Here is a 22,931-nt window from a genome sequence, read left to right as displayed (position 1 = left end):
CCGGTGCCCCCTCAGCTCCCCATCCCGGTGCTCCCGGTAGCGACGGGGCGGGGGCGGGGCGGCTGCGGCCCCACTGACGGCGGCGCTGACGGCGGCGGAGCGGAGCGGCGCGGGGCGGCCCCGGCACAGCGCACGGCACCGCCTCCCGCCCGGGGCCGCCGCCGCCGCCGCCGCCGCCGCCGGCTCCAGCACCGCGGAGAGCGCGGGCAGCACCGGGGACAGCGCCGGGGCAGCGGCACCGGGACCGGCACCGGCGGAGGCAGCGGGCCGCCCCCATGGCGCTGCTTCGCGTCCTCTGCCTCCTCGCCGCGCTCCGACGTAAGCACCGGCACCGGTGGGGGGGTGGGGGGGGGAAGGACCGAGGGGAAGGGGCTGCGGCGGGCCCGGGGCTGCTCCCGGTGGAAGGCGATGTCGGGGGGAGGGGCGGGGAAGGCCCGTTACCGCCCCGCAATGCCCATTGAGGGGCGGGAGCGGGGGTCCGGCGGGGCCGGGACGGTGGGGGGTGCGGCTCTGGGACGCTCTCTGCCCCCCCTCGTCTTTCCCCCCCCCCGGAGCTGTGCGGACTCCCCCGGGGCACCGGGAACCCAACGGGAATCCACCCCACCCCCGGTTCATCGGAAGGAGCGGCACCGACGCGGGAACAGCCGCACCCCGACAGCCCCGCACGCTCACGGCATCAGAGCCGCACGCTCACAGCCAGTGCACGGCTGCACCGTCACATTGCACACCCGCATCGTCCCACAGCGCTCACACCTGCAGTGCTGGAGTTGCACAGCCCTGGGCACTCGCAGCATCGCAGTCGCCCCATCGCTCCCATTCACCATCATCCCAGCGCATGCACACTCACCCTGTCGCTCCTTTACACTCACATCCCGTTACACACTCACCCGTCCCATCACTCCATCACCCCGTTACACACCCATGTTCACCCCACGGCACCCCAGCACACTCACAGCCTGTTGGATGCTCATCCCATTGCTCCATCACCCCGTTACACACCCACAATCACCCCATCACACTCACCCCCTACCTCCCCATTACACGCTCATCCCATCACTCCGTCACCCCCTTACACACTCACACCATCACCCCATCACCCCATTACACCCTCACACCCCATCACCCCATCACCCCCTTACACACTCACACCCACCCCATCACCCACCCCATCACCCACCCCATCACCCCATTACACACTCACACCCACCCCATCACACTCACCCCCTACCTCCCCATTACACGCTCATCCCATCACCCCATCACCCCATTACACACTCACACCCCATCACCCCATCACCCCGTTACACACTCACACCCACCCCATCACACTCACCCCCTACCTCCCCATTACACACTCATCCCATCGCTCTATCACCCCCTTACACACTCACACCCACCCCATCACCCACCCCATCACCCCATCACTCCATCACCCCATTACACACTCATGCCCACCCCATCACACTCACCCCCTACCTCCCCATTACACGCTCATCCCATCGCTCCATCACCCCATCACACCCTCACACCCCATCACCCTCACACCCCATCACCCCATTACATTCTCACACCCTGTTACACACCCACACCCACCCCATCACACTCACCCCCTACCTCCCCATTACACACTCATCCCATCACCCCATTACCCCATTACACACTCATGCCCACCCCATCACACCCTCACACCCCATCACCCCATCACCCCATTACACACTCACACCCCATCACCCCATCACCCCATTACATTCTCACACCCCATTACACACTCACACCCACCCCATCACACTCACCCCCTACCTCCCCATTACACGCTCATCCCATCACCCCATCACCCCATTACACACTCACACCCACACCATCACCCCATCACCCCATTACATTCTCACACCCCATTACACACTCACAATCACCCCATCACACTCACCCCGTACCTCCCCATTACACGCTCATCCCATCGCTCTATCACCCCGTTACACACTCACACCCCATCACACCCTCACACCCCATCACCCCATTACATTCTCACACCCCATTACACACCCACCCCCCCCACCCCCCCCGGCCCCCCGCAGCCCCCCGGCTCAGCCCCCTCCCCGCAGGCAGTCTGTGCACGGACACGGAGGAGCGTTTGGTGGAATACCTCCTGGACCCCGCACGCTACAACAAACTCATCCGCCCGGCCACCAACGGCTCGCAGCTCGTCACCGTGCAGCTCATGGTGTCGCTGGCACAGCTCATCAGCGTGGTGAGTGAGTGCCGGGCCCCAGCATGGAGCGGGCACCCCAGAACCAACCCCAGGACCCCATAACCACCCCAGCACCCCATCACCACCCCAGCATCCCATAACACACCCCAGCACCCCATAACCATTCCTGGGATCCCATATTTCCCTCCCAGGACCCCATAACCACCCCAGCATCCCATAACCCTCCCCCAGGATCCCATAAACATCCCAGCACCCCATAACACCCCCCCCAGGATCCTATAACCACTCACTCCCGGGATCCCATATATTCCCCCCCCCCGGGACCTCATAACCACCCCCAGCACCCCATAACCACCCCAGCACCCCATAACACACCCCAGGACCCCATAACCACCCCCAGCACCCCATAACACACCCCAGGACCCCATAACCACCCCCAGGACCCCATAACCATCCCAGCACCCCATAACACACCCCAGCACCCCATAACCACCCCAGCACTCCATAACACACCCCAGCACCCCATAACCACCCCCAGGACCCCATAACCACCCCAGCACCCCATAACACAACCCAGAACCCCATAACCATTCCTGGGATCCCATATTTCCCTCCCAGGACCCCATAACCACCCCAGCACCCCATAACACCCCCCAGGATCCCATAACCATTCCCAGGACCTCATACTTTCCTCCCAGGACCCCATAACCACTCCCAGGACTCGATAACCCCCCACTCCCAGCATCCCATATCCCCCCTCCCTCCCAGGATCCCATAACCACCCCAGCACCCCATAACCACCCCCCCAGCACCCCGTATTTGCCCCTTCTCTCTGCAGCACGAGCGGGAGCAGATCATGACCACCAACGTATGGCTGACCCAGGTGAGCCCCACACGAGGGACCCCGGTTCTTCCTCCCTGGGGGCCTCCTGCACCTTGCTGTGGGACCCCTGAATCACCCGCTATGGGACCTCTATGCACTCCTGCCTTGTGCCCCCCTGCCCTGCCCCCAGGACCACCACTCAGTTTGGTTCCCCTTTGCCCCACGGCCTGGAAATCCCTGCCCTGGGACTCTGTTACCCCCTAACTGGGATCCTCACGTCCCTTTCCCCGTGACATCAACAGTCGTGGGTCTCATCGACCCCCTGATTTGGATCCCCTATAGCCCATGATTTGGGGCACCGGTGCCCACTGCCCTGTGATCCCACTGCTCCTGGACCCCCATACCTCCTGGGCTGGGACCCCTTTGCCCCATGCCCCCCCAGTGCCCCCTCCCTGCTGTGGGGCCGTGCTGAGCGCAGATGCTGGCAGGAATGGGAGGACTATCGCCTCACCTGGAAGCCGGAGGACTTTGACAACATGAAGAAGGTCCGCCTGCCCTCCAAGCACATCTGGCTGCCTGATGTGGTGCTCTACAACAAGTAGGTGCTTTTTGGGGTGTTCTGGGGGGGGGGGTGCAACACCCTGACCCCACTCAGACCCCAGGGCTGACAGCGCATCCCATCACCCAGCGCCGACGGGATGTACGAGGTCTCCTTCTACTCCAACGCCGTCATCTCCTACGACGGCAGCATCTTCTGGCTGCCGCCCGCCATCTACAAGAGCGCCTGCAAGATCGAGGTGAAGCATTTCCCCTTCGACCAACAGAACTGCACCATGAAATTCCGCTCCTGGACCTACGACCGCACCGAAATCGACCTGGTGCTGAAGAGCGAGGTGGCCAGCCTGGATGATTTCACACCCAGCGGCGAGTGGGACATCGTGGCGCTGCCTGGACGGCGCAACGAGAACCCGGATGACTCCACCTACGTGGACATCACCTACGACTTCATCATCCGGCGCAAGCCGCTCTTCTACACCATCAACCTCATCATCCCCTGCATCCTCATCACCTCCCTGGCCATCCTCGTCTTCTACCTCCCCTCCGACTGCGGCGAGAAGATGACGCTCTGCATCTCCGTCCTGCTCGCCCTCACCGTCTTCCTGCTGCTCATCTCCAAGATCGTGCCGCCCACCTCGCTGGACGTGCCGTTGGTGGGCAAGTACCTCATGTTCACCATGGTGCTGGTGACCTTCTCCATCGTCACCAGCGTCTGCGTGCTCAACGTGCACCACCGCTCTCCCACCACTCACACCATGCCTCCCTGGGTGCGCACCCTTTTCCTCCGCAAGCTCCCGGCGCTGCTTTTCATGAAGCAGCCGCAGCAGAACTGCGCACGGCAACGCCTGCGCCAGCGTCGCCAAACCCAGGAGCGAGCCGCGGCCGCCACGCTTTTCCTCCGGGCCGGCGCTCGTAGCTGTGCCTGTTACGCCAACCCTGGGGCTGCCAAAGCCGAGGGGCTCAATGGCTACCGGGAGCGGCAGGGGCAGGGGCCGGATCCTCCGGCACCGTGCGGCTGCGGGCTGGAGGAGGCGGTGGAGGGCGTGCGTTTCATTGCGGACCACATGCGCAGCGAGGACGACGACCAGAGTGTGAGTCGGGGTGGGGTAAGGGGGGATGGGAGGGCAGGGAGGAGGGTAGGGGTGCGGGCAGAGCCATAGGGGGCCGCTATGGGGTGCTGGTGGGGTCTGCGTAGAGCTGGAGGGTGCAGGAAGGGCTGCTGGGTGCAGGCGGGGCTGTGGGGTGCAGGAAGCATTATGGGGTGCAGGCAGGGCTGAGAGAGATGGGGTGCAGGCAGTGTTATGGGGTGCGGGGGGGGCTATGGAAATGGGGTGCAGGCGGGGCTGTGGGATATGGGGTGCAGTGTTATGGGGTGCAGGGGGGGCTATGGAAATAGGGTGCAGGCAATGTTATGGGGTGCAGGTGGGGCTGTGGGATATGGGGTGCAGGCAGTGTTATGGGATGCGGGGGGGGCTATGGAAATGGGGTGCAGAAAGGGCTGTGGGTATGGGGTGCAGGCAGTGTTATGGGGTGCAGGGGGAGCTATAGGGCATGGGGTGCAAGCAGGGCCGTGGGTATGGGGTGCAGGCAGTGTTACGGGGTGCAGGGGGGGCTATAGGGCATGGGGTGCAGGCAGGGCCGTGGGTATGGGGTGCAGGCAGTGTTATGGGGTGCAGGGGGAGCTATAGGGCATGGGGTGCAGGTAGGGCTATGGGTATGGGGTGCAGGCAGTGTTATGGGGTGCAGGGGGGGCTAGGGAAATAGGGTGCAGGAAGGGCTATGGGGCATGGGTAGCAGAAAACATTATGGGGTGCAGGAGAGGCTATGGGGCATGGGGTGCAGGCAGCGTTATGGGGTGCAGGGGGGATTATGGAGTGCAGGAAGCATTATGGGGTGCAGGCGGGGCTGTGGGATGCACACAATGATGTGCAAAGGGCCGTGATGTGCATGGAGAGCTGTGGGAGGTGTGCAGGGCCGTGGGGCGCGTGCAGCGATGCGAGGGGCACAGGCAGGGCTGTGGGGTGCACACACACACCCACAACATGGGGTCCCTGCCCGGCCACGTCCCCAGGAGCCCCCAGTGCCCCATATCTGGCCCCTTCCCCCAGCACCGCACGGCTGCTCCCAGGAGGGCTGACCCACGCAGCCGCTGCCGCAGCACCGTGAGGCTGCAGATTTCAGGCATGGGGACACAACCCCAGAGCGGCTGAGCGGCGAGATGAGTTTTCTGGACTCAGCAGAGGAGCTGCCAGGGCAGGGATGAGCCCCGGGAGCCGCAATGCTGAGGGTGCAGATCTGGGGCACCGCAGAATGAAGGGCTGAGAGCTGAGCCCCGAGCTGACCAAAGCAATCCTGGCCCCACGCAGGTGAGTGAGGACTGGAAGTACGTGGCCATGGTCATCGACCGCCTCTTCTTATGGATCTTCGTTTTCGTCTGCGTCTTCGGCACCGTCGGGATGTTCCTGCAGCCCCTCTTCCAGAACTACACCACCAACTCCCTGCTGCAGCTTGGCCAGGGCACCCCCACCTCCAAATAGTGCTGGGGGGGGGGGGGGGGGGATGACAACGGAATGACCACAGGGGACGGTGGGCTTTGTGCTCTCAGCCCACAGGGGGGGCGGCAGGGCCTGGGGCAGCCACTGCAAACCAATAAACACTGACACAGGAGTGGATGCTTTGTCGTAGCGTCATTGAGCGGGGCAGGCGAAGGAGCGCGTTTTTCATGTGCTTCTCTACAAACAGGGCTCAGCCACGGAGCACAGAGCAGATGGTGGGCAGTGGTGTGTGGCACGAGGGGATGGCACACGCCAGAAATGATTTAAAACCCATTTATCTAGATAGGGATCGATGATGCCACGATTCGTTTCGCACAGCAGGGGAAACTCTGGGCTGCTGTGGCTTGCTGTTCATCAACCACCTCCTCTCAGGTGCTCCCAGCATTGAAATCCTGAGAGCTTCACCCTGACAGCAGCACCCTGCCTGGTCCGGTTTTGCATTTGGGCTGGAAGAACCCCAGGCACCTGTACAGGATGGGAGGAGTGGGCCTGGAGAGCAGCTCGGCAGAGAAGGACCTGGGGGTCCTGATGGACGAGAGACTGAACATGAGCCAGCAGTGCGCTCTGGCAGCTCGAAAGGCAAATGGGATCCTGGGCTCCATCAGGAGAGGGGTGGCCAGCAGGGACAGGGAGGTGATCGTCCCTCTCTACTCGGCTCTTGTGAGGCCCCATCTGGAGTCCTGTGTCCAGGTGTGGAGCCCTCAGTACAAGAAAGACAGAGAGATTGTGGAAAGGGTCCAGAGGAGGGTGACTAAGATGATGAGGGGGCTGGAGCAGCTCCCCTATGAGGACAGGCTGAGGGAGTTGGGCTTGTTCAGCCTGGAGAAGAGAAGGCTGCGGGGTGACCTCATGGCAGCCTATCAATACCTGAAGGGAACCTACAGCCAGGAGGGGAGTAAACTCTTCACAAGGGCTGACAACAGCAGGACGAGGGGAAATGGATCCGAGTTGAAGGAGGGAAGATTTCGGTTGGATGTTAGGGGGAAGTTCTTTACAAGGAGAGTGGTTGGGCCCTGGAACGGGCTGCCCAGGGAGGTTGTGGATGCCCCGTCCTTGGACGTGTTCAAGGCCAGGTTGGACGGGGTCCTGGGCAACCTGATCTGAATGTGGATGTTTGGTGGCCCTGCCAGGCAGGGGGGGTTGGAACTCCATGATCCTTGGGGTCCCTTCCAACCCGGGTGATTCTGTGATTCTGTGAACGCTGCTTCCCAGTTCTGGGTGCAGCCCAAATCCTGCTCTGTCCCCAATTAACAGGGACCCACGAGTCCCAGGGGGAGCCCAGGGAGCCCCCAGCATCCCAACAGAGCACCCCCAGCAGCCAGCAGCAGGACAGGGAAGCAGCCAGGCTGCTCTTCCTTGCTTTCCTGCTGCTTCCCATCCCACACCCGGATGCTGGAGCTGTCGCTGTCACCCTGTTCAGTGAGGAGGAAGGAGGCTGAGCGCTGCCCTGCAGCCCTGAGCCCTCCTGGGCATTTCTCACCTTCCACAAGAGCGCTTTTGTTTGACGTGTGGTTGAGCTCAGACGTAAGAGCAGCACACGGCCTCACCTGCAGCCTCCCAGCAGGAAAGCAACGTGATTTCCCCAACCCAGAGAGGAGCAGCCCTGTCCCAGAGACAAGGAGGAGGTGGGAGAACTCTGCCCAGGGCTCAAATTCTGCTCCCCAAACCCCTGGTTAAGGCAAGAAGCTTCATCCACCATTACCACAGCTCAGTGCTTAGCAAACAACAACTCATTTCTGTTGTTTGTGAGCCCTCGGCTCCACATCCAGGCTTCCCTTTCAGTCCTGAGCACTTCACACAGCCATGGAGCAGAGCCAGGTTAACAATACCTAAAATTTATTAACACGGAATGCACTGCTGGCAGCTGTGCAGAGCTCAGTCTGTGTCCCAGCCCAGCCAAGCTGCCAGCCACCAAACAGCAGGGAGAACACGAGACATAAAACAGCCTGCCAGCTTTCTCCAAAGAGAGAACCTGCCCCGAAATCTGCCCGAGGGAGCTGCAGCACATGGTCCAAATGTCTCAGGGCTGCGGTCCCTTCTGGTTTCTTGTGCCTTCTTTTTTTTTTTAAAAACAAAAAAAAACAAAAAACAAACAGAGATGAGAACACGAAAAGCAAACAAACTCAGGCTGCCCTAGCTTAAAATTAAAAAGAGACAACGATTCTCATGCGTGGTTTAAAAGAGGACTGGGAGGAACAGGAGCAGAGAGAGAAGGCAGCCAAGGCCTACAGAGGAAACTGCTGCAACTACTGGTTGCACCTCAAGAGGAAAGTGGGGAAAGATGGACCCATACACCCTGCTCTCACCCACACACCCACCCAGGGCAGCTGGTTATGCATCAGAGATGGAGAAGTTGTCCTCCTCCTGTGGTTTGCAGATCCAGCTGCCGTAGCCCATCTCCTCCAGCGCACCGAAGAAGCACTGCTTGGCTTGCTGGTACTGCACGGCTGCTTCCTTTGCTTCTGAGTACACCGAGAGCTTCTGCAGCTCTTTGCAATCAGTCTTGGCACATAACTGGCGGAACAGGGCAAAGGTTTTCCTCTTGGACACACGAGACACCTCCAGCTTCGGGCTGAGAAGGAAGAAAAAGGCAACGGTGAAAGACATGACACAGAGCACAGGATTCGGGACAACCCTGTGGCAGAGGCCCATGAGATCCCCCAGGGCTCTGCTGCAGAGCCTGAGCACAATCTGTTCTGCTTCAAGAGCTCTGCATCGAGTCAGATTGAAATCCCCCTCCCCACAGCAGATACTGCAATGCTTGCTGTAAGAATACGACTGATCCCATCTCCCTGGACAGAAAAGCAGCATCAGGAAAAGCTCTCCTTACCCGTCTACTTTCCCTTTTGTGCCATCCAACACTTCCACTTTGCTTTCATCAGCAAGGCACCAGTTCACTGAAGACTCCTTTGTCTTGCCCGTCTGCCTGGCGGAGTCGTACACGCTGACTCGTCCAACCTGCAGCCACAGAGGGAAGGGGGGGGTTCCCAACACCATGAGATGGGGGTAAGAGGGTGACCTGGGCACACAGCAGCCACCAGCCCTGCACTCAGCTACGGCCTTTGCTTTCCATCCCTGATGCTCGGTGCTCTGCGTGTTAAAACCTCAGCTACCCCACGCTGAAGGTCCTCCACTGGTGCTCCTTTCGGGAGGCGGTGGTGCTGGGTCTGATCTCACCTGAGAGAAGTGAAATCTGACGAGTTTCCAACCCTTGCACTCAGCTCAGCCGAATTCCTGAGGTGAAGAAGCCACTATTTGCTGCTAAAATGAAGGCTAGGAGAGTAACCTCGGTCTGCATTTCCCCAGGAAGCCATGGACACAGGGAGATGGGACGCACTGCCCTACTGGCCACCAGCTGACACCCCTACAGGGACCTCAGTGAGAATGAAGGGCTGAGGTGGAAGAGAAGATGGGAACACAGAGAGAAGCACAGACCTTCGGGTGGTTGATACAATACGGAGCCTGGAGCCTCTTCTGCAGCACATCCCCATCCCTCACCATGCGGCAGCAGATTGCTCTTGTCAGGTGGCCCTGGCTGTACAGGTAACCTATGAAGGCACAAACGAAGGCATCAGAGAACACGCAGGTAACAGACGAGCCCTGAGAATAACAGCATTAAAAGCTGGCAGCCACAGGGATCAGCAGCAGCGAGTTCACTGCTGCACACCCCTAGGTGGAAGCTTATGGTTTGTACTGCCCTTAGCGACGCAAGCTTTGTCTCACCCTCACAAGCACCTTCTAAAATCAAGAATCCTGGAGGAAAACCTCACACCACCCACTACCTACAACCCGCAAACTCCAAAACAGAGCAGCTCTGCCAAGATTGACGTTTCAGACTCTTACTCCTGCAGTCTCCACACTGGGAGGGGGGGGTTACTCAGCACTGCAGCTCACTGCACGGAGGAGCAGCGCAGCACAGCCGTCCCAACCCAGAAAGGGACGATGAGTCTCGTACCAAGAGTAACAGAGCTGAGGTACACCGGCTCGATGAAGTGTGACAGCAGTGCTCCTTGCAAGCCCAGCACGTTCCAACGTAAGATTTTGTCACTGCAGGACATGGTGCGCAACCTCTCCCCATGCTGGATCCCATCCCACGTCGGCACAATGTCACTCGACTCCACAGGAATGGTGCCTTCCCCTGTGTGAGCAAGGAAAGCTCCCCTGTCAGGACTCAGACACTCATTCCCTTTGTTTCTTGCCTGCTTCAAATCCCACCACGGCACCACAGAGAGCGAGGGAAGGAAGCCTGCAGCTCCAGGATGGCTCAGAACGGAGGACTGCAGCTACCCAGCACACAGGGAGCAAACTGCACTCACCATTCTCCACTTTGGTCCGCAGCTTGCCTTGTTTGGGGTTCTCAAAGAGGGGTTGATGCTCTGCCCGCCCCTCCACGCTCGCCTGGTCGCTGCAGGACTTATCAAAGAGCGCTCCATCTCCACAAGGTGCTGTGCTAGAAGTGAAATGCTCCTCAGGTTACAGCAGGGTCACGGAGAGCTGCCAGGGCTGGAGGTGCTGCACTGCTCACCCCCTGCATCAGCCCACACCAACCTGATGTAGAGGTGGAAGGTGATGTTGCTTTTTATTTTGAGTCTCCTCCCTCCCGCTGGCTCAAAAATGCTCTCTTCTGGAGAAGGTTTACAGGGGTCGTACTTCATCAGCTCACTATAGAGAAACCTGAGAACAGGAACAACGCATCAAAAGGGGCTTTGCTCCTCAAGACAAAATGCACATCGATCCACACACTGCCCAGGCCCTGGACAAGCAGGGTCCCACGCTCTGCCTCCATCAAACCAAGGACAGAAGCCAATGAATGGCACGTGACACCATAGAGAGGCATGGAACAGAGCAGATTTCCAACCAGGCAGCTGACAGGCAATAACAGATACGCGTTGTGTTGGGTAAGCAGATAGAAGCACTGGCAGAGGGGAGAAAGGAGGCTGGCTGGCTCAGCTCTGCTGTTTGTATGCATCTGATCTGAGCGTGAAGAAGACTTCAAGGTTGTTAACCTAGCACCTTTAGTCAGCACCGAGTCTGCACGCAGAGTAAAGAGCCCCAGAGGCAGCTGAACACGAGCAGCATTATCAGCACGACCCCACGATCTGTTTACATTGACTGGGTCTTTCATGGCTGCTGCTGGCCGGGAGCAGAGGAAAACCCTGAGGCCTCCAACACACCGTCAAGGACTGAAGAACAACTGCAGCTTCACAGAGACCCCTCAAGAAGAGCGTGTGCAGGAGAGGGGAAGCTCACTGCTGTCATCTCTGACAGGCTCTGCTGTGCCAGAGCAGCCCAGCAGCTACAGCTGTCAAGATTAATAGCTCAGACAGACGGTAAGCAAGAGTGCAGCCCTCTGATTTCACAGCCTGCTGAGGGCCGACCCTCAACACCTTCCAGAGCTGAGGATGGCACAGAGGGCACATGACAGCTTTACAAAAGCAACTTGCTTTGCTGCTGCTCATAACTGGGAGGGCAGGCAATTATCGAGGCTCGCCCAATTGCACCTCACTTCAGCTCTCGAGAAGCTCTGAATGCTTTTACAGATAAGAGAACAATCGGGCAGTTTGGTTTGGGAAAAAGCTTTCCCAGCTGATGCAAAGGGATTTGTCACTTATCAGCACACGCCTTCTGCACCCACAAGTGCCACCAAAAGGATCTGGGCTGCAAAATCCCCCCCGCGCTGCCTTGGGAGCGCTGTGCTCAGACCAGAGCCGTGCTTTGCGTGCTCTGCACCACGCTTTCATTTCAGCGCAGCAGAAAAGGCCCTCGGGCTGTTGGCAAGTCTCCAGTTTGGTCCTAATTTGGGTACAGTTTCAGGCGTGGCCCTTCCTTATCACAAACAACATCCCTCTTTTTAACAGCACCACGGGTAAACTGGTGTTAAAGCAGTGCAGGAACCGCCGCGGCTACAGCCCTCGGCAGGCACAGCCCTGGGCTTCCTCCCTTCTCACCTCACAAAGCCTCTGCGAGAAATGATTTCTGCATGGCAGTCGTTCACTGTCTCCCCCTTCAAGCTCAGCTCTTCTCCTTTCACACACCGATTACCTGAGGGGAAAAATAAGAGAGAAACGGAAGGCTTGTCTCGCTCAAAGCCTTGACAAGAGCCTTGCAGAAAGATTTCATCGCACCAAGTTTTACTTCCCTGGGCTCCTGAGCAGCACCTACCTCCCAGGTTATCACCTTGACCCAGGGAGGAAAAGAAGGGACAGAGAGCCCACACTGCTCCACGGACAGCAGAGACTCTGACTGCCACACTTTTAGGGCAGCGTCCCTCCAAGCCTCAGCGCTTTTCAGCTGTGACTAAGAGGGGAACCTGCGCTATCTGAAGGAGCCCACGCTCCGATGCACACAGCAGCACACAGCAACGCAAGCAAAGATTAAGAGCAATACAGCTGAAGGTGTGATCACTTTGTTCTTTCTCTCCACCTAAATCACTTGTGACACCATGTGAGCCCTGGGAGCGTTGCTTGCCCTTCCAAAGCCTCCAGCAGCAGCCGTTCCCTGCTTGGAGCTGATGGGGAACCCAGTGGGGGACTCAGAGCACAGCTCGTGCTGGAAGCAGCCCATACCTGTCCCGATGCTGACCACCACTCCCAAGTCCTGGTCTCCCTTCCGCATGATGATGGCAGCCAGGATCTTCCTCCCAAGCAGGCTGTGCTGGATGCAAGCAGTCAGAGCGTTGAAGCGCTGGTGGCTCAGCATGGCCATCTGGTCGTGGAGGGTGCTGCCCCTCACAGGGAGCTGCAGGGCAGGGAAGAAAAAAGAGCTCAGGCAGCAGCTAACCTAAGCAGCTAAGAAATGGTTTTAAGTTGAAGGAGGGAAGATTTAGGTTGGATGGTAGGGGGAAGTTCTTTACTAGGAGAGTGGTTAGGCCTTGGAACGGGCTGCCCAGGGAGGTTGTGGATGCCCCATCCTTGGACGTGTTCAAGGCCAGGTTGGACGGGGTCCTGGGCAACCTGATCTGAATGTGGATGTTTGGTGGCCCTGCCAAGCAGGGGGGTTGGAACTCCATGATCCTTGGGGTCCCTTCCAACCCGGGTGATTCTGTGATTCTGTGTGATTCTAACCCAAAACACAGCTAAGCAAGCAGAAGGCAGGAACGCACAGAACACGGACTGCAGCTGCAGGCAGAGCCATTCGGGGCCGAACACACGGAGGGCTGGGTGAGGATCTTTGGGGTATGTCTGGGAAAGCCTCTCCAGCGCTCCGAGCTCTGCTCCAAGCACATCATTAGCTGCAGCAAGCTGCCTGCCTGGCAGAGAGCTAAACGAGCTGAGGGACGGCCTCCTGAGATTGCCAGGGGGAACCCCAGTGCAAAGCAACAAAACCCAGCCTCGTCTGTTTTCCCAGAGACTCAGCCAAGGAACTCTGCGGCTGGCTTTGCAGGAATTCCTCCTCTGGCTGCTTGTTAGGAGACTGCACCTGCAACTGCCTCCTCTATCACCGCCCCCCACCACATCCTCCCTGATGATGATTTGCTATTTAGAGCCACAGCTGCCCAATTGGGAATGCAGCTTTGGAGAGATCACCAAACTCAAAGTGAGATTTCAGGTTTGGGATTTCCATCCTGACTCAGGCAGAGCTCCACTTGTGTCTGATGCTCTTTCCGAGCTGATGTAATTTTCAGTCTAGTATGAAGGCATTCAGAATGGATTCTTTCTTTTTTAGATCAGAATAAAAATGAAAGCATTCCTGTACCACCACAGGAACACACTTCAGCAGCTCATGGAAGTATCAGAGCATAACGAAGCCCTGAAGCAGACACCAGAAGGAGCGAAGAGCGCGGCTGCGCCCTGGGGAAATACACAGCCCATTTTAGCAGAGCCTCAGCTCATCTACACCTTCAGAGAACAACCATCTGGGGCATTTTTCTGCCGGGCTGAGCAGCAGCAGAGACAGAAGGCAACAAAAGCAGCCCCAGCCTTAGAGCTGGACGTTACCTCTGTGATGCTCATCCCTCCCAGGCGCTCTGCTTTCTCCGTTTCGCCGATCAGAACGCGGAGCGCTGCGTCAGCTGCCTCCTGCTTGCCCTGCTTCTTACTGTGTGCAGTTACAGCTGGGAACCAGCGGCCTCCAACCTTCGCCTGATAGACAAACCTGTAAAGACAGCAGAGCATTTGAGAGCTGAAGAAACCCTTCGGTTTCAGGCTGGTTTTGAATCTCTCAGCGCAGAGAAGAGCAGAGTGCAGGCGGTGGATCCTCAGCAGGTTTGGCAGAGGCAGCAGCACAGCCTGTTGTCAGCTCAAAGCACACGATGGATTTTACATTCTCTACTCCAGGACAACAGCAACAAGGCAAGATTTCCACCCGGAGAGACGCAGCCACTTACTTTGGGTCGTGGGGAGGTCCTGTCTGGTCAATGAGCTTGAACTCTGCAGCAAAGCCATTGGAGCGGGCGTATTCCAGCAGGCCGCTGACCGGATTGACGTTGAGGTATTTGATGAGCTCCCCAACACCCTTTGCTTTCACTGCTTTGGGTTCATCAGGAACGACCATCTGCAGAGCACAGCTGTGTTCACCCTGGGGCTTTGCAACGGGCTGGAAGACAGTTGGACAGGACAGGGCTGTTAAACACCAACGGCACTGCAGGCTTCTGCAAAGCCCTGCCAGAGTCACAAGGTGAAATGCAAGACATAAAGGGGGAATGCGACACGACAAAACAGCTGGGTGTCACAAAGAAGCTCCCTGTACCTGTTCAGGTGGGACACGTGGCACCGACTCTCCAGAAAGAATCTTCACAGCAACCTCTGCTGCCATTTGCTTTGCTCCCTTCTTGCTGTTTCCTACCACAGCAGGGAAAATTTGGTCACCCATTTTCACACAGTAGCTGAACCTGACAGGACATCATAGCATACGAAGAGCGTTAAGCACACACATCTCAGTCTGCTTATTATCCCTTTCTCCCTGTTCAACTTTAAATCCTTCTGCATTATCTCCAGTTTGAATCTACCACCACGGCCTCAAGCTGGAAATCCCAGAGCAGTGCTACCAGGTAGGGCACAGGACTAGAAGCTGTTCTTGGTACAGCAGAGCATCCCTGCTCTGAGAAAAGGCATTCTTTTAGTTTCCTTCTGGAGACAGACGTTGTGGAGGAGCCATGCCCACACTCCTCAGTAACAGGTCAGGTCAGGAGGAGCACAGGAGCGCTCTGAACAGCAAGGTGTTAAGGGAAGGCCTCCATCCTCCCCAGGGCTGACAGCAGCACGCCGTACCTGGGATCGTGAGATGGGCCATCCTGAGACAGCAGCAGGAATTCAATCGTGTTCCCAGACTTCTGCCCATACTCCATTAGCACGCTGATGGGGTGCTTCCCAGGGAGCAGGTTCAGCTGAGCCGGAGCAGGCGACAGATCTGGCTCTGAATGCGAAGGCTGCAATGAGAAGATTGAAGAGATGGGTTTCACGACGAGCACCGTTTGACCAAGCTCAAAAAGAAGATGACAAGATTCACCTGTTCCAGCTCAGAGCTGTCAGACACAAATGGTATTTCACTGTTCAGTCCGTCGCTATATCCATTCTCTGCTTCCTGCATCAGGACCTTCATGGCATTAGCTGCTGCCTCCTGTTTAGCAAGTTTTTTGCTCCCTGCTTCTGCTGGTGGGAATGGGCGCCCATTAATCAATGCCTGGAACTTAAACCTTTGAAAGAAAACCAAGAGACAAAAATCAGCAGGGTAAATCAAGAGGCAAAGCCGTGATGCTCTCACTGCAAGTGTTTGCTCTTGGAAGTCGATGAGAGCGAGCAGGCAGCTCCAGGCTGAGAGCAAACCTTTGCTGCCATGAGCAGAAAGGAGAGCTCTGTGTCTGTGTCTCACTTCACAGCATCCTCCAGAGCTGCTTAGGAGAGATGCAGCAGCTCTAGATTTCGTTCTGCAAGAAAGGGACGAGCTGCCTTGTTCTGCAAGCCACGGAGACAGCTGGAAAGATGCAACAACCCCTTGCAAAGAGCAGCTCGGTTCCATCCGATCGGATGCCCCATCCCTGCAGGCATTCAAGGCCAGGTTGGAGGTGGCTCTGAGCAGCCTGGGCTGCTGGTTGGTGACCCTGCACACAGCAGGGGGTTGAAATGAGATGAATATTGTGATCCTTTTCATCACAGGCCATTCTATGACTCTATGATCTCCTGTGCAGGGAAGCTGCTCTGCCTGCACCTCATCTGGGCTCTTCTGTCCCTCTGGCACTTTCCTTGAATCCCAGCAGTGCTGTGAGCCACCCAGTGCATCCACAGCAGCTCAGGAGGGGCTGCCTCACAGACACCTCTCATGTTTGGTTGTTTTTCCAGCTACGCAGCTCCTCTCCTGCTCTCCAGCCCTGTGCTTCCAGAAAAAAAAAGGGGTCACACAGGATCTGGAGATGGGCTGAATCATAGAATCACCAAGGTTGGAAAAGACCTCCAAGCTCATCCAGTCCAACCGTTCCCCCATTCCCAACAGCTCCCACTGAACCACGGCCCTCAACACCACATCCAGCCTTTCCTTCAACACCCCCAGGCTCGGTGCCTCCCCCACCTCCCTGGGCATCCATTGCAGTGCTGACCACCTTTCTGACCAGCAATTCTTCCTCATGTCCAGCCTGAATCTCCCCTGCCGTAGCTTGAAGCCGTTCCCTCTGCTCCTATCACTGATGACACGAGAGCAGAGGCCGACCCCCAGCTCACTGCAGCCTCCCTTCATGCAGTCATAGAGAGCAATGAGGTCCCCCCTGAGCTCCTCCATGCTGAACATTCCCAGCTCCTTCAGCCTCTCCTCACCAGCCCTGTGCTCCAGACCCCTCACAGCTTTGTTGCCCTCCTTTAACACGTTCCAGGCCCTCAATGTCTTTCTTGCAGTGAGGGGCCCAAAACTGGACACAGCACTCGAGGTGCGGCCTCACCAGTGCTGAATAGAGGGGAGATGGATCCATTCCATCTCCCTTCACAAAAAAGACCTGGGACTCTGCCTTCAGAAATTAGGCCAATTTTCCTGTCTAGCGACTCTATTGACGTGTTCCAGTGTGGCACATACACACTTTTCACCATCTCGCTCAGGAACAGCCACAATTCAGCAGTCGAGGTGGGACCCCAGAGACTGACACCACACAGCACAGCATCGTGCTGCGCTCTGACCTTCCACACCACACAGACACCACGGGTGGGTTCACCTCATTTAACCCAAACTCGCTGCTCTCAGCTGCTTTGTTTGGGGCTTCCTTCGTGCCTGCATCTGGATAAGTCAGAGGTACCCCAGAAATGCCAGTTTTACTCTCTCAATATAACCAAAATTGAAAGCCAAGGGACCAAATCAGACAGGGCATTTAGCAGAAGAGATGAATTCTACCTCTGTGTGGGGTTACCACAGCAAAGCTGGGGTTAAAACATAGCCTAGCTGATTCGTGCTTAAATACAGAAATGAATCAGCCCAAACCACAGCAAACATCAACAAGAAGCCTTTTGGGACAACACCAGAGCGAAGCTGCTTGAAGTTAGCTGAAACAAAAAGAGCTCAGGGGTGTCAGGAAGCATTCTTACCGTGGCTCGTGAGAGGGCCCGCTCTGCTCCAGCATGGTGAACTCACAGTGCTGGTAGGTAAACTGGGAGTATTCGGTGAGGCCACTCACTGGGTTCTTCTCCTGGCACGCCAGCAGCTTCTCCACGGGCGTGCATGGGAAGACAGTGTTAAACTGAGCAGCGTAGCTGGGGGAAGACTGGGAGTGCATGATGGATTCTGACCCGTCCGACTGCTTGGTGATAGTGTTCAGATAATCTGGGATATCATCCGAAGCCCACCTGCCGTTTTCAGAGCTATCGTAGCTGCTGAAGCCAGAAAACAAGGGCTTGGAGTCCTCAGACGTGGCTGCTTCCCTGCCAGCAGCATCGCTCCGAACGCTTTGCTCTGACGGCTGCTGCCCATCTGCCACGCTTTGCTCCGCTGCTGTCGTTGCTGGTGGAGCTGCAGCCACCTCCTGCAGAGCTGGAGGCACAGGAGGAGGCTGCACAGCCGGCTCTGGTGCAGGATCTGCTGGTGCTGCAGTGGCCTTCAGCCTCATCTCCATCCGCTCACGCTTCCTGCTCGTCAGGGACCATCGCGGAGGGCTGGAGTTCTGCTTGCGGACATCTCCCAGCTTCTCCAAAGCACTGAGAAAGGAATTCACATCCTTTGCTCTGGAAAATCCAATATTTCTGGCAAGGTTGATGGCCGTCGTGTCCGCCACGCTGAACAAGAAGTTGCAGATTTTGTCCTTGGTCTCAGCCATGGTGGGATTGGGGTCTCTCACACAAGCTGCACTCCTCTCCTCTCTGCTCTCAGGAGCTGGGTCTGCGCTCCCCACCCCGTGCTCAGGAGGGTTTCCTTCTCCCTCTGTGTTTGGGTTGGCAATCCTCCACAGCGGCGGCGTCCCAACAATTCTGTGCACTTTGCCTTCCCTGAGGAGCTGATACAAAACACGATTGACCTCCTTCTTTTGAGTTTTAAGCTTACGTACAAGATCGTGGACCGTACGAGTCTCTCCCTCCCGGAGCTGCCCTAAAATACTCAGAATTTCTTGTTCCAAGCTCTGCCCAGCAAGAGACAGTCTCTGTAAATTCAGTCTGATGGCAGATGAATCTCTTTGCAAGTCCTCCTGAGGGTGATAATGAGAAAAGGGACGATGTGGGGGTATTTCTACCTGCTGCTTGCTGGAGAACCTATGCCATCCTGCTTTGCCACGGCCGCCCTGCTCTCTCCCTGCAGGAGCAGCAGCCTGCCATCCTCCAGCACGCAGCTTGCTGTACGACTGCGGTCTCCGAATTAAGCAGACATCACCATCCTGCTCTGCTAGGTGCCAAAAGGATTCCCAATTCGTTTTCTGTGAGGTCTGGGGGCAGTTAAAGAAAGCTGGGCGAGTGTTGGAGCAGTTATGCTTTGCTCGGGTGAGGTGTGAGCCTTTGCCTCGAGCAGTGCCTCTGCTCATAGCGCACTGCTTGAGCACACGTTTGTGTCCAGGCTGCCTGCACACCAGGAGCAGCGATTCTCTCCAGCTCTCAGTGGATACCTGCTGGGAAGACACACAAAAAAAGAACCCGACAAGGATTAAAAACCCAATCGCACAATTATATGCTTCCAGAGGTGCAGTCTGAACAGCCTCCATGCTACTGAGACGTGTCCTGCCAAGCCTTCCTGCTTTCCACTGACATTAAATTATTCATGTGAGCACAACTGGCAAATTACACCTGCCCAGGTCAGAACCCAGCAGCCAGGAACCTTGGGTGAGGTTAACAAGAAGACAGCTTTAAAAGAAAGCGATACACTGCTCTCATTGGGCTGAACATCAACCCAGCTGCACAGGCTGCCTGAATTTTGGTGATACCTGCTGGCACCACTGGGTGATTCCAAGTCATGAGCAAGTTTCACTTCTGTGTCCGCTGGGAGGCAAGGATCTCAAGTCTGCTTTTTGCAGCTTGAGAGGCAGAGGGAGGAGGTGAGGCAGCTCAACGTGGCGCAGAACAGAGCTGCAAGAGCCTCACGGTGGATTTAAGATTTGCAGCTGAAGTCCGAAACCCCAAATTCCCCCTTAGTTTGTGGACTGCACACGACCTACAGAGGTAAAGCATCACACTGCAGAAGTAAAGCGATATCCTACAGAGAAATCGGATAGGTGAGCACTTTGTAATGTCATGAAGGTGCTTTGGGATGGCAGCCCGAGTTTCACTCGCACCCTGAGGGCTGTGCCAACCCCTGGGCTGCAGCTCTGAGCTTTTAAAGTGCTGCTTAAAGAGAAGCAGTCACGCATAGGGCATATCATAGCCCTCCTACACTCAGCAATGTGTAATTTCTGTTGGGCTCCTTCCCTGGGACCCCCACATCACCTAGCATTGGAAAACTCTTTGCAAAGAAAGCCCTCTGACTTCGCAAAGTGCTGCAGCACTGAAGGGTGATGTGACAGAGAGAAAAGGAGGAGGAATGCCCCATCCCTGGAGGCATTCATGGCCAGGCTGGATGTGGCTCTGGGCAGCTTGGTCTGGTGGTTGGAGACCCTACACACAGCAAGAGGTTGGAACTGATGGTCACTGTGGTCCTTTTCAACCCAGGCCATTCTAGGATTGGATGGATGGGGGGGATGGATGGGTCCTTCTGTTTTTGGCTGCTCCTTTTCTTGGAGCAGAAAAGGCTCTGGATAGACCTCATTACAGCCTTCCACTATTCCCTTCCCTGGAGGCATTCATGGCCAGGCTGGATGAGGCTCTGGGCAGCCTGGTCTGGTGGTTGGAGACCCTGCACACAGCAGGGGGTTGGAATGGATGGTCATTGTGGTCCTCTGCAACCCAGGCCATTCTATGAGTCTGTGATTCTATGGCTTCTTATGACACCCTGTGGATCCTCTGGGCAGCCTGGTCTGGTGGTTTGTGACCCTGCACATAGCAGGGGGGTGAAACGAGATGAGCATTGTGGTTCTTTTTAACCCAGGCCATTCTAGGATTCTATGATGATTCTATGATTATGGTACCCTATGGATCCCTGTGGCACCCTATGGATCCCTGTGGCACCCTATGGATCCCTGTGGCACCCTATGGGTTCTCTGGGCAGCCTGGTCTGGTGGTTTGTGACCCTGTACACAGCAGGGGGTTGAAACGAGATGAGCATTGTGGTCCTTTTTAACCCAGGCCATTCTAGGATTCTATGATGATTCTATGATTATGGTACCCTATGGATCCCTGTGGCACCCTATGGGTTCTCTGGGCAGCCTGGTCTGGTGTTGGTGACCCTGCCCACAGCAGAGGGTTGGAGCTGATGATCATTGTGCTCCTTTTCAACCCAGGCCGTTCTACGATCGGTTCTATGAAAGAAAGGAGGCTGCACACGGAGCGCTCGGTTCCCAAAGCAGCAGAGCACGTTCAGCTCACTGCTCCTTAATCACACCGAGCACCGATTCCGGCCATGTTCCCAAAACGCGGCTCCTTTCGCTTCAAAGAAGCACCGAGCGTCGGGGGGCAGCGCTTCCCGTCACGCGTTACCTGCGCTCCGGTCTGCGTCCGGATGGCCAAACCGAATCGCCGGAGGCGGTACCGGTCCCGGGGTACCCCGTAAGATGGCTGCCGATCCTTTCGCTTTCGGTTCCGTCCCCGCAACCGTTCTCTCCGCCCCGCCCGGGGGCGGGCAGCGCTGGAACGCGGCGCCGTGCCCGAAACTGTTGGGGAGGAGGGGAAGGGAGGAGCGCGGCCGTGCTGGAGGCGGCGCGGAGCAACGGACCCGGGGAGGGGTTCCGGTCCGGTCCCGGAACCACCGTGCGCGTCTCCGAGCGCCGCCGCGGCCACGAGACGAAAATTCTCTTTATCCTCCGTGTTCACGCACCGCGGAGGCACAGCCCCGCATCCCGCCGTTCCGACCCCATGCCCCCACCGCCCACCACAGAGCTCCGGGTGCCTCCCGGTACGCCGTGCCCTGCCCCCCGCCTCCCCCTTCCTGCTCCTTCTTACCGCCGCCGCCGGCGCCGCTGAGGGCGCGCCATGATGACATCATCGATCTACGCCGCGCGGCGTCGCAGCCGCCATCTTCCTTCAGGGCACGGCGCGAAGGCTGCGTTCGGGCAGGGCAACGCATGGCGGCGGGGGGGCTGCCTAGGCCGCTTCCATACGGAGGACACTGCTCCGATCCCCGGATCCTCCATTCCCCACCCCCGGGCGCCGCTTGTTGCTGTGGGCCCGGCCGCGCGAGGCCTCACTGTACACGTGCCTGCTACCGCGCATGCGCCCTGTGATAGCCGTGATGCGCATGCGCCTGAGCGCTGCCTAGCGAACGCATGCGCAATGCGCGATGCACACGTGCCGGGTGGGCGTCGGGTCTGGTCAGTGCGGGGTCTTCATTGCCCCAGCTGCCCTCCTGGGCTCTGTGACTGCTACAGTTCCTCCGGCCCCAGGGTCCCCGTTGTTCTCTGGGCCTCCAACTCCCCCCTCCCCGTTCTCCTGTGTTCTCCCAAAGCCCCCCTGGGGTTTCCCCTTTCCCTAAACTCTCCCCACAGCCGATGGGGCTCACTCACCTTCTGTGTGCCTCACCCTTCATCTCTCATAGGGCCCCACTGCACCCCATGGGGCTTCGCTGTCCCTTGCGGTCCCCCACCCCCAATTTTTCCCATTTCAATTCATCTTATGCAGTGTGAAGCTGCCCCCTCTTCCAGCCAAGCTGCAGCCCCCATTCCCTGCACCATTTTCCAGGAGCACTACAATGTTCCCCCCCCCCTCCTCCTCTCCCAGCATGGATCCTGCTTCCCCCCTTCTTCACCCCCCCTACCTCCCCATTAAACTCATCAGAGCTCTCCAGCACAGAGCAGTCTGTTCCCGTCTGCTGCTCACTGTGTGCCATCTGCCAGCGAGACAGAGCTGGGAGCCCCACGTCGCACTGTGCGCCCACGGGGAGCCCCACGTCTCTGTGTGAGCACCCACGGGAGCCCCCGGCCCCTCAGCTTCCCCTCTGCTGGGGGTGGGCAGGGGCTGAGGGTGCTTTATACGGGCTCTATGGGGACCTGAAGACACGGGGACGTGGCCTCAAAGGGATGGGGCTGATGGGGGGACCTATGGGGCAAACAGGGGGACCTATGGGGCTGCTTTCCCCTGTCATCAAAATGAGGCTGGAATTACTGCAGGCAGTCAGGTGCAGGACCCAACCCAGGATTGCTCATGTTTGGGGGTGGTTTTATGAAGCTGATTTTGCTGGGTTTTTTTTTTGGTTGATTTTTTTTTTAATTATTATTATTATTTTTCAATAGATGTACCTGTCTTCCAAAACAAAATCCTCTCCTCCAGCCCCAATTCCCATTTCCTAGGAGGATTCGTGATTGCAC

At 57.5% G+C, this 22,931-nt stretch overlaps 2 protein-coding genes across 3 annotated transcripts; one reads left to right on the top strand and one right to left on the bottom strand.

The window, feature by feature from the left end:
• The first annotated feature begins 176 nt into the window (after window positions 1–176).
• On the top strand, window positions 177–6,142 carry CHRNB2 (cholinergic receptor nicotinic beta 2 subunit). Its single transcript, XM_048929250.1, has 6 exons — window positions 177–318; window positions 2,103–2,248; window positions 3,048–3,092; window positions 3,521–3,630; window positions 3,721–4,681; window positions 5,957–6,142. The coding sequence occupies exons 1-6, from the start codon at window positions 276–278 to the stop codon at window positions 6,125–6,127; spliced, it is 1,476 nt and encodes a 491-aa protein (XP_048785207.1). The 5' UTR covers window positions 177–275; the 3' UTR covers window positions 6,128–6,142.
• Window positions 6,143–7,964: 1,822 nt separating this feature from the next.
• Window positions 7,965–21,834, bottom strand: ADAR (adenosine deaminase RNA specific). 2 transcript variants are annotated; one of them, XM_048929275.1, is made up of 17 exons: window positions 21,571–21,834; window positions 21,109–21,281; window positions 17,647–19,151; window positions 15,593–15,779; window positions 15,355–15,512; window positions 14,834–14,975; window positions 14,472–14,680; window positions 14,083–14,239; window positions 12,712–12,883; window positions 12,094–12,187; window positions 10,694–10,819; window positions 10,462–10,595; window positions 10,101–10,283; window positions 9,581–9,693; window positions 8,976–9,103; window positions 8,464–8,717; window positions 7,965–8,200 (listed from the first exon to the last, which is right to left on the bottom strand). In XM_048929275.1, the coding sequence occupies exons 1-16, from the start codon at window positions 21,692–21,694 to the stop codon at window positions 8,477–8,479; spliced, it is 3,846 nt and encodes a 1,281-aa protein (XP_048785232.1). In that variant the 5' UTR covers window positions 21,695–21,834; the 3' UTR covers window positions 7,965–8,200; window positions 8,464–8,476. The 2 variants fall into 2 exon arrangements, with proteins under 2 accessions (XP_048785232.1, XP_048785233.1); XM_048929276.1 differs by having other exon boundaries at window positions 17,647–19,148.
• Window positions 21,835–22,931: the final 1,097 nt, after the last annotated feature.

Source organism: Lagopus muta, chromosome 29, assembly GCF_023343835.1.
Source record: "Lagopus muta isolate bLagMut1 chromosome 29, bLagMut1 primary, whole genome shotgun sequence".
NCBI classification, from domain to species: Eukaryota; Metazoa; Chordata; class Aves; order Galliformes; family Phasianidae; genus Lagopus; species Lagopus muta.
The sequence above is the reverse complement of the archived record's forward strand: the minus strand, read 5'-3'. Positions and strand labels throughout refer to the sequence as shown.

Excerpts from the sequence above, each read along its gene's own strand:
- ADAR (XM_048929275.1), bottom strand. The coding sequence starts at position 21,694 with ATGCGTTGCCCTGCCCGAACGCAGCCTTCGCGCCGTGCCCTGAAGGAA. Across the intron at positions 21,282-21,570 it reads CAGCGGCGCCGGCGGCGGCG|TTTCGGGCACGGCGCCGCGT; the intron begins GTAAGAAGGAGC and ends CCTCCCCAACAG. Across the intron at positions 19,152-21,108 it reads GGACGCAGACCGGAGCGCAG|CAGGTATCCACTGAGAGCTG; the intron begins GTAACGCGTGAC and ends GTGTCTTCCCAG.
- CHRNB2 (XM_048929250.1), top strand. The coding sequence starts at position 276 with ATGGCGCTGCTTCGCGTCCTCTGCCTCCTCGCCGCGCTCCGAC. Across the intron at positions 319-2,102 it reads CCTCCTCGCCGCGCTCCGAC|GCAGTCTGTGCACGGACACG; the intron begins GTAAGCACCGGC and ends CCCTCCCCGCAG. Across the intron at positions 3,631-3,720 it reads GATGTGGTGCTCTACAACAA|CGCCGACGGGATGTACGAGG; the intron begins GTAGGTGCTTTT and ends CCCATCACCCAG.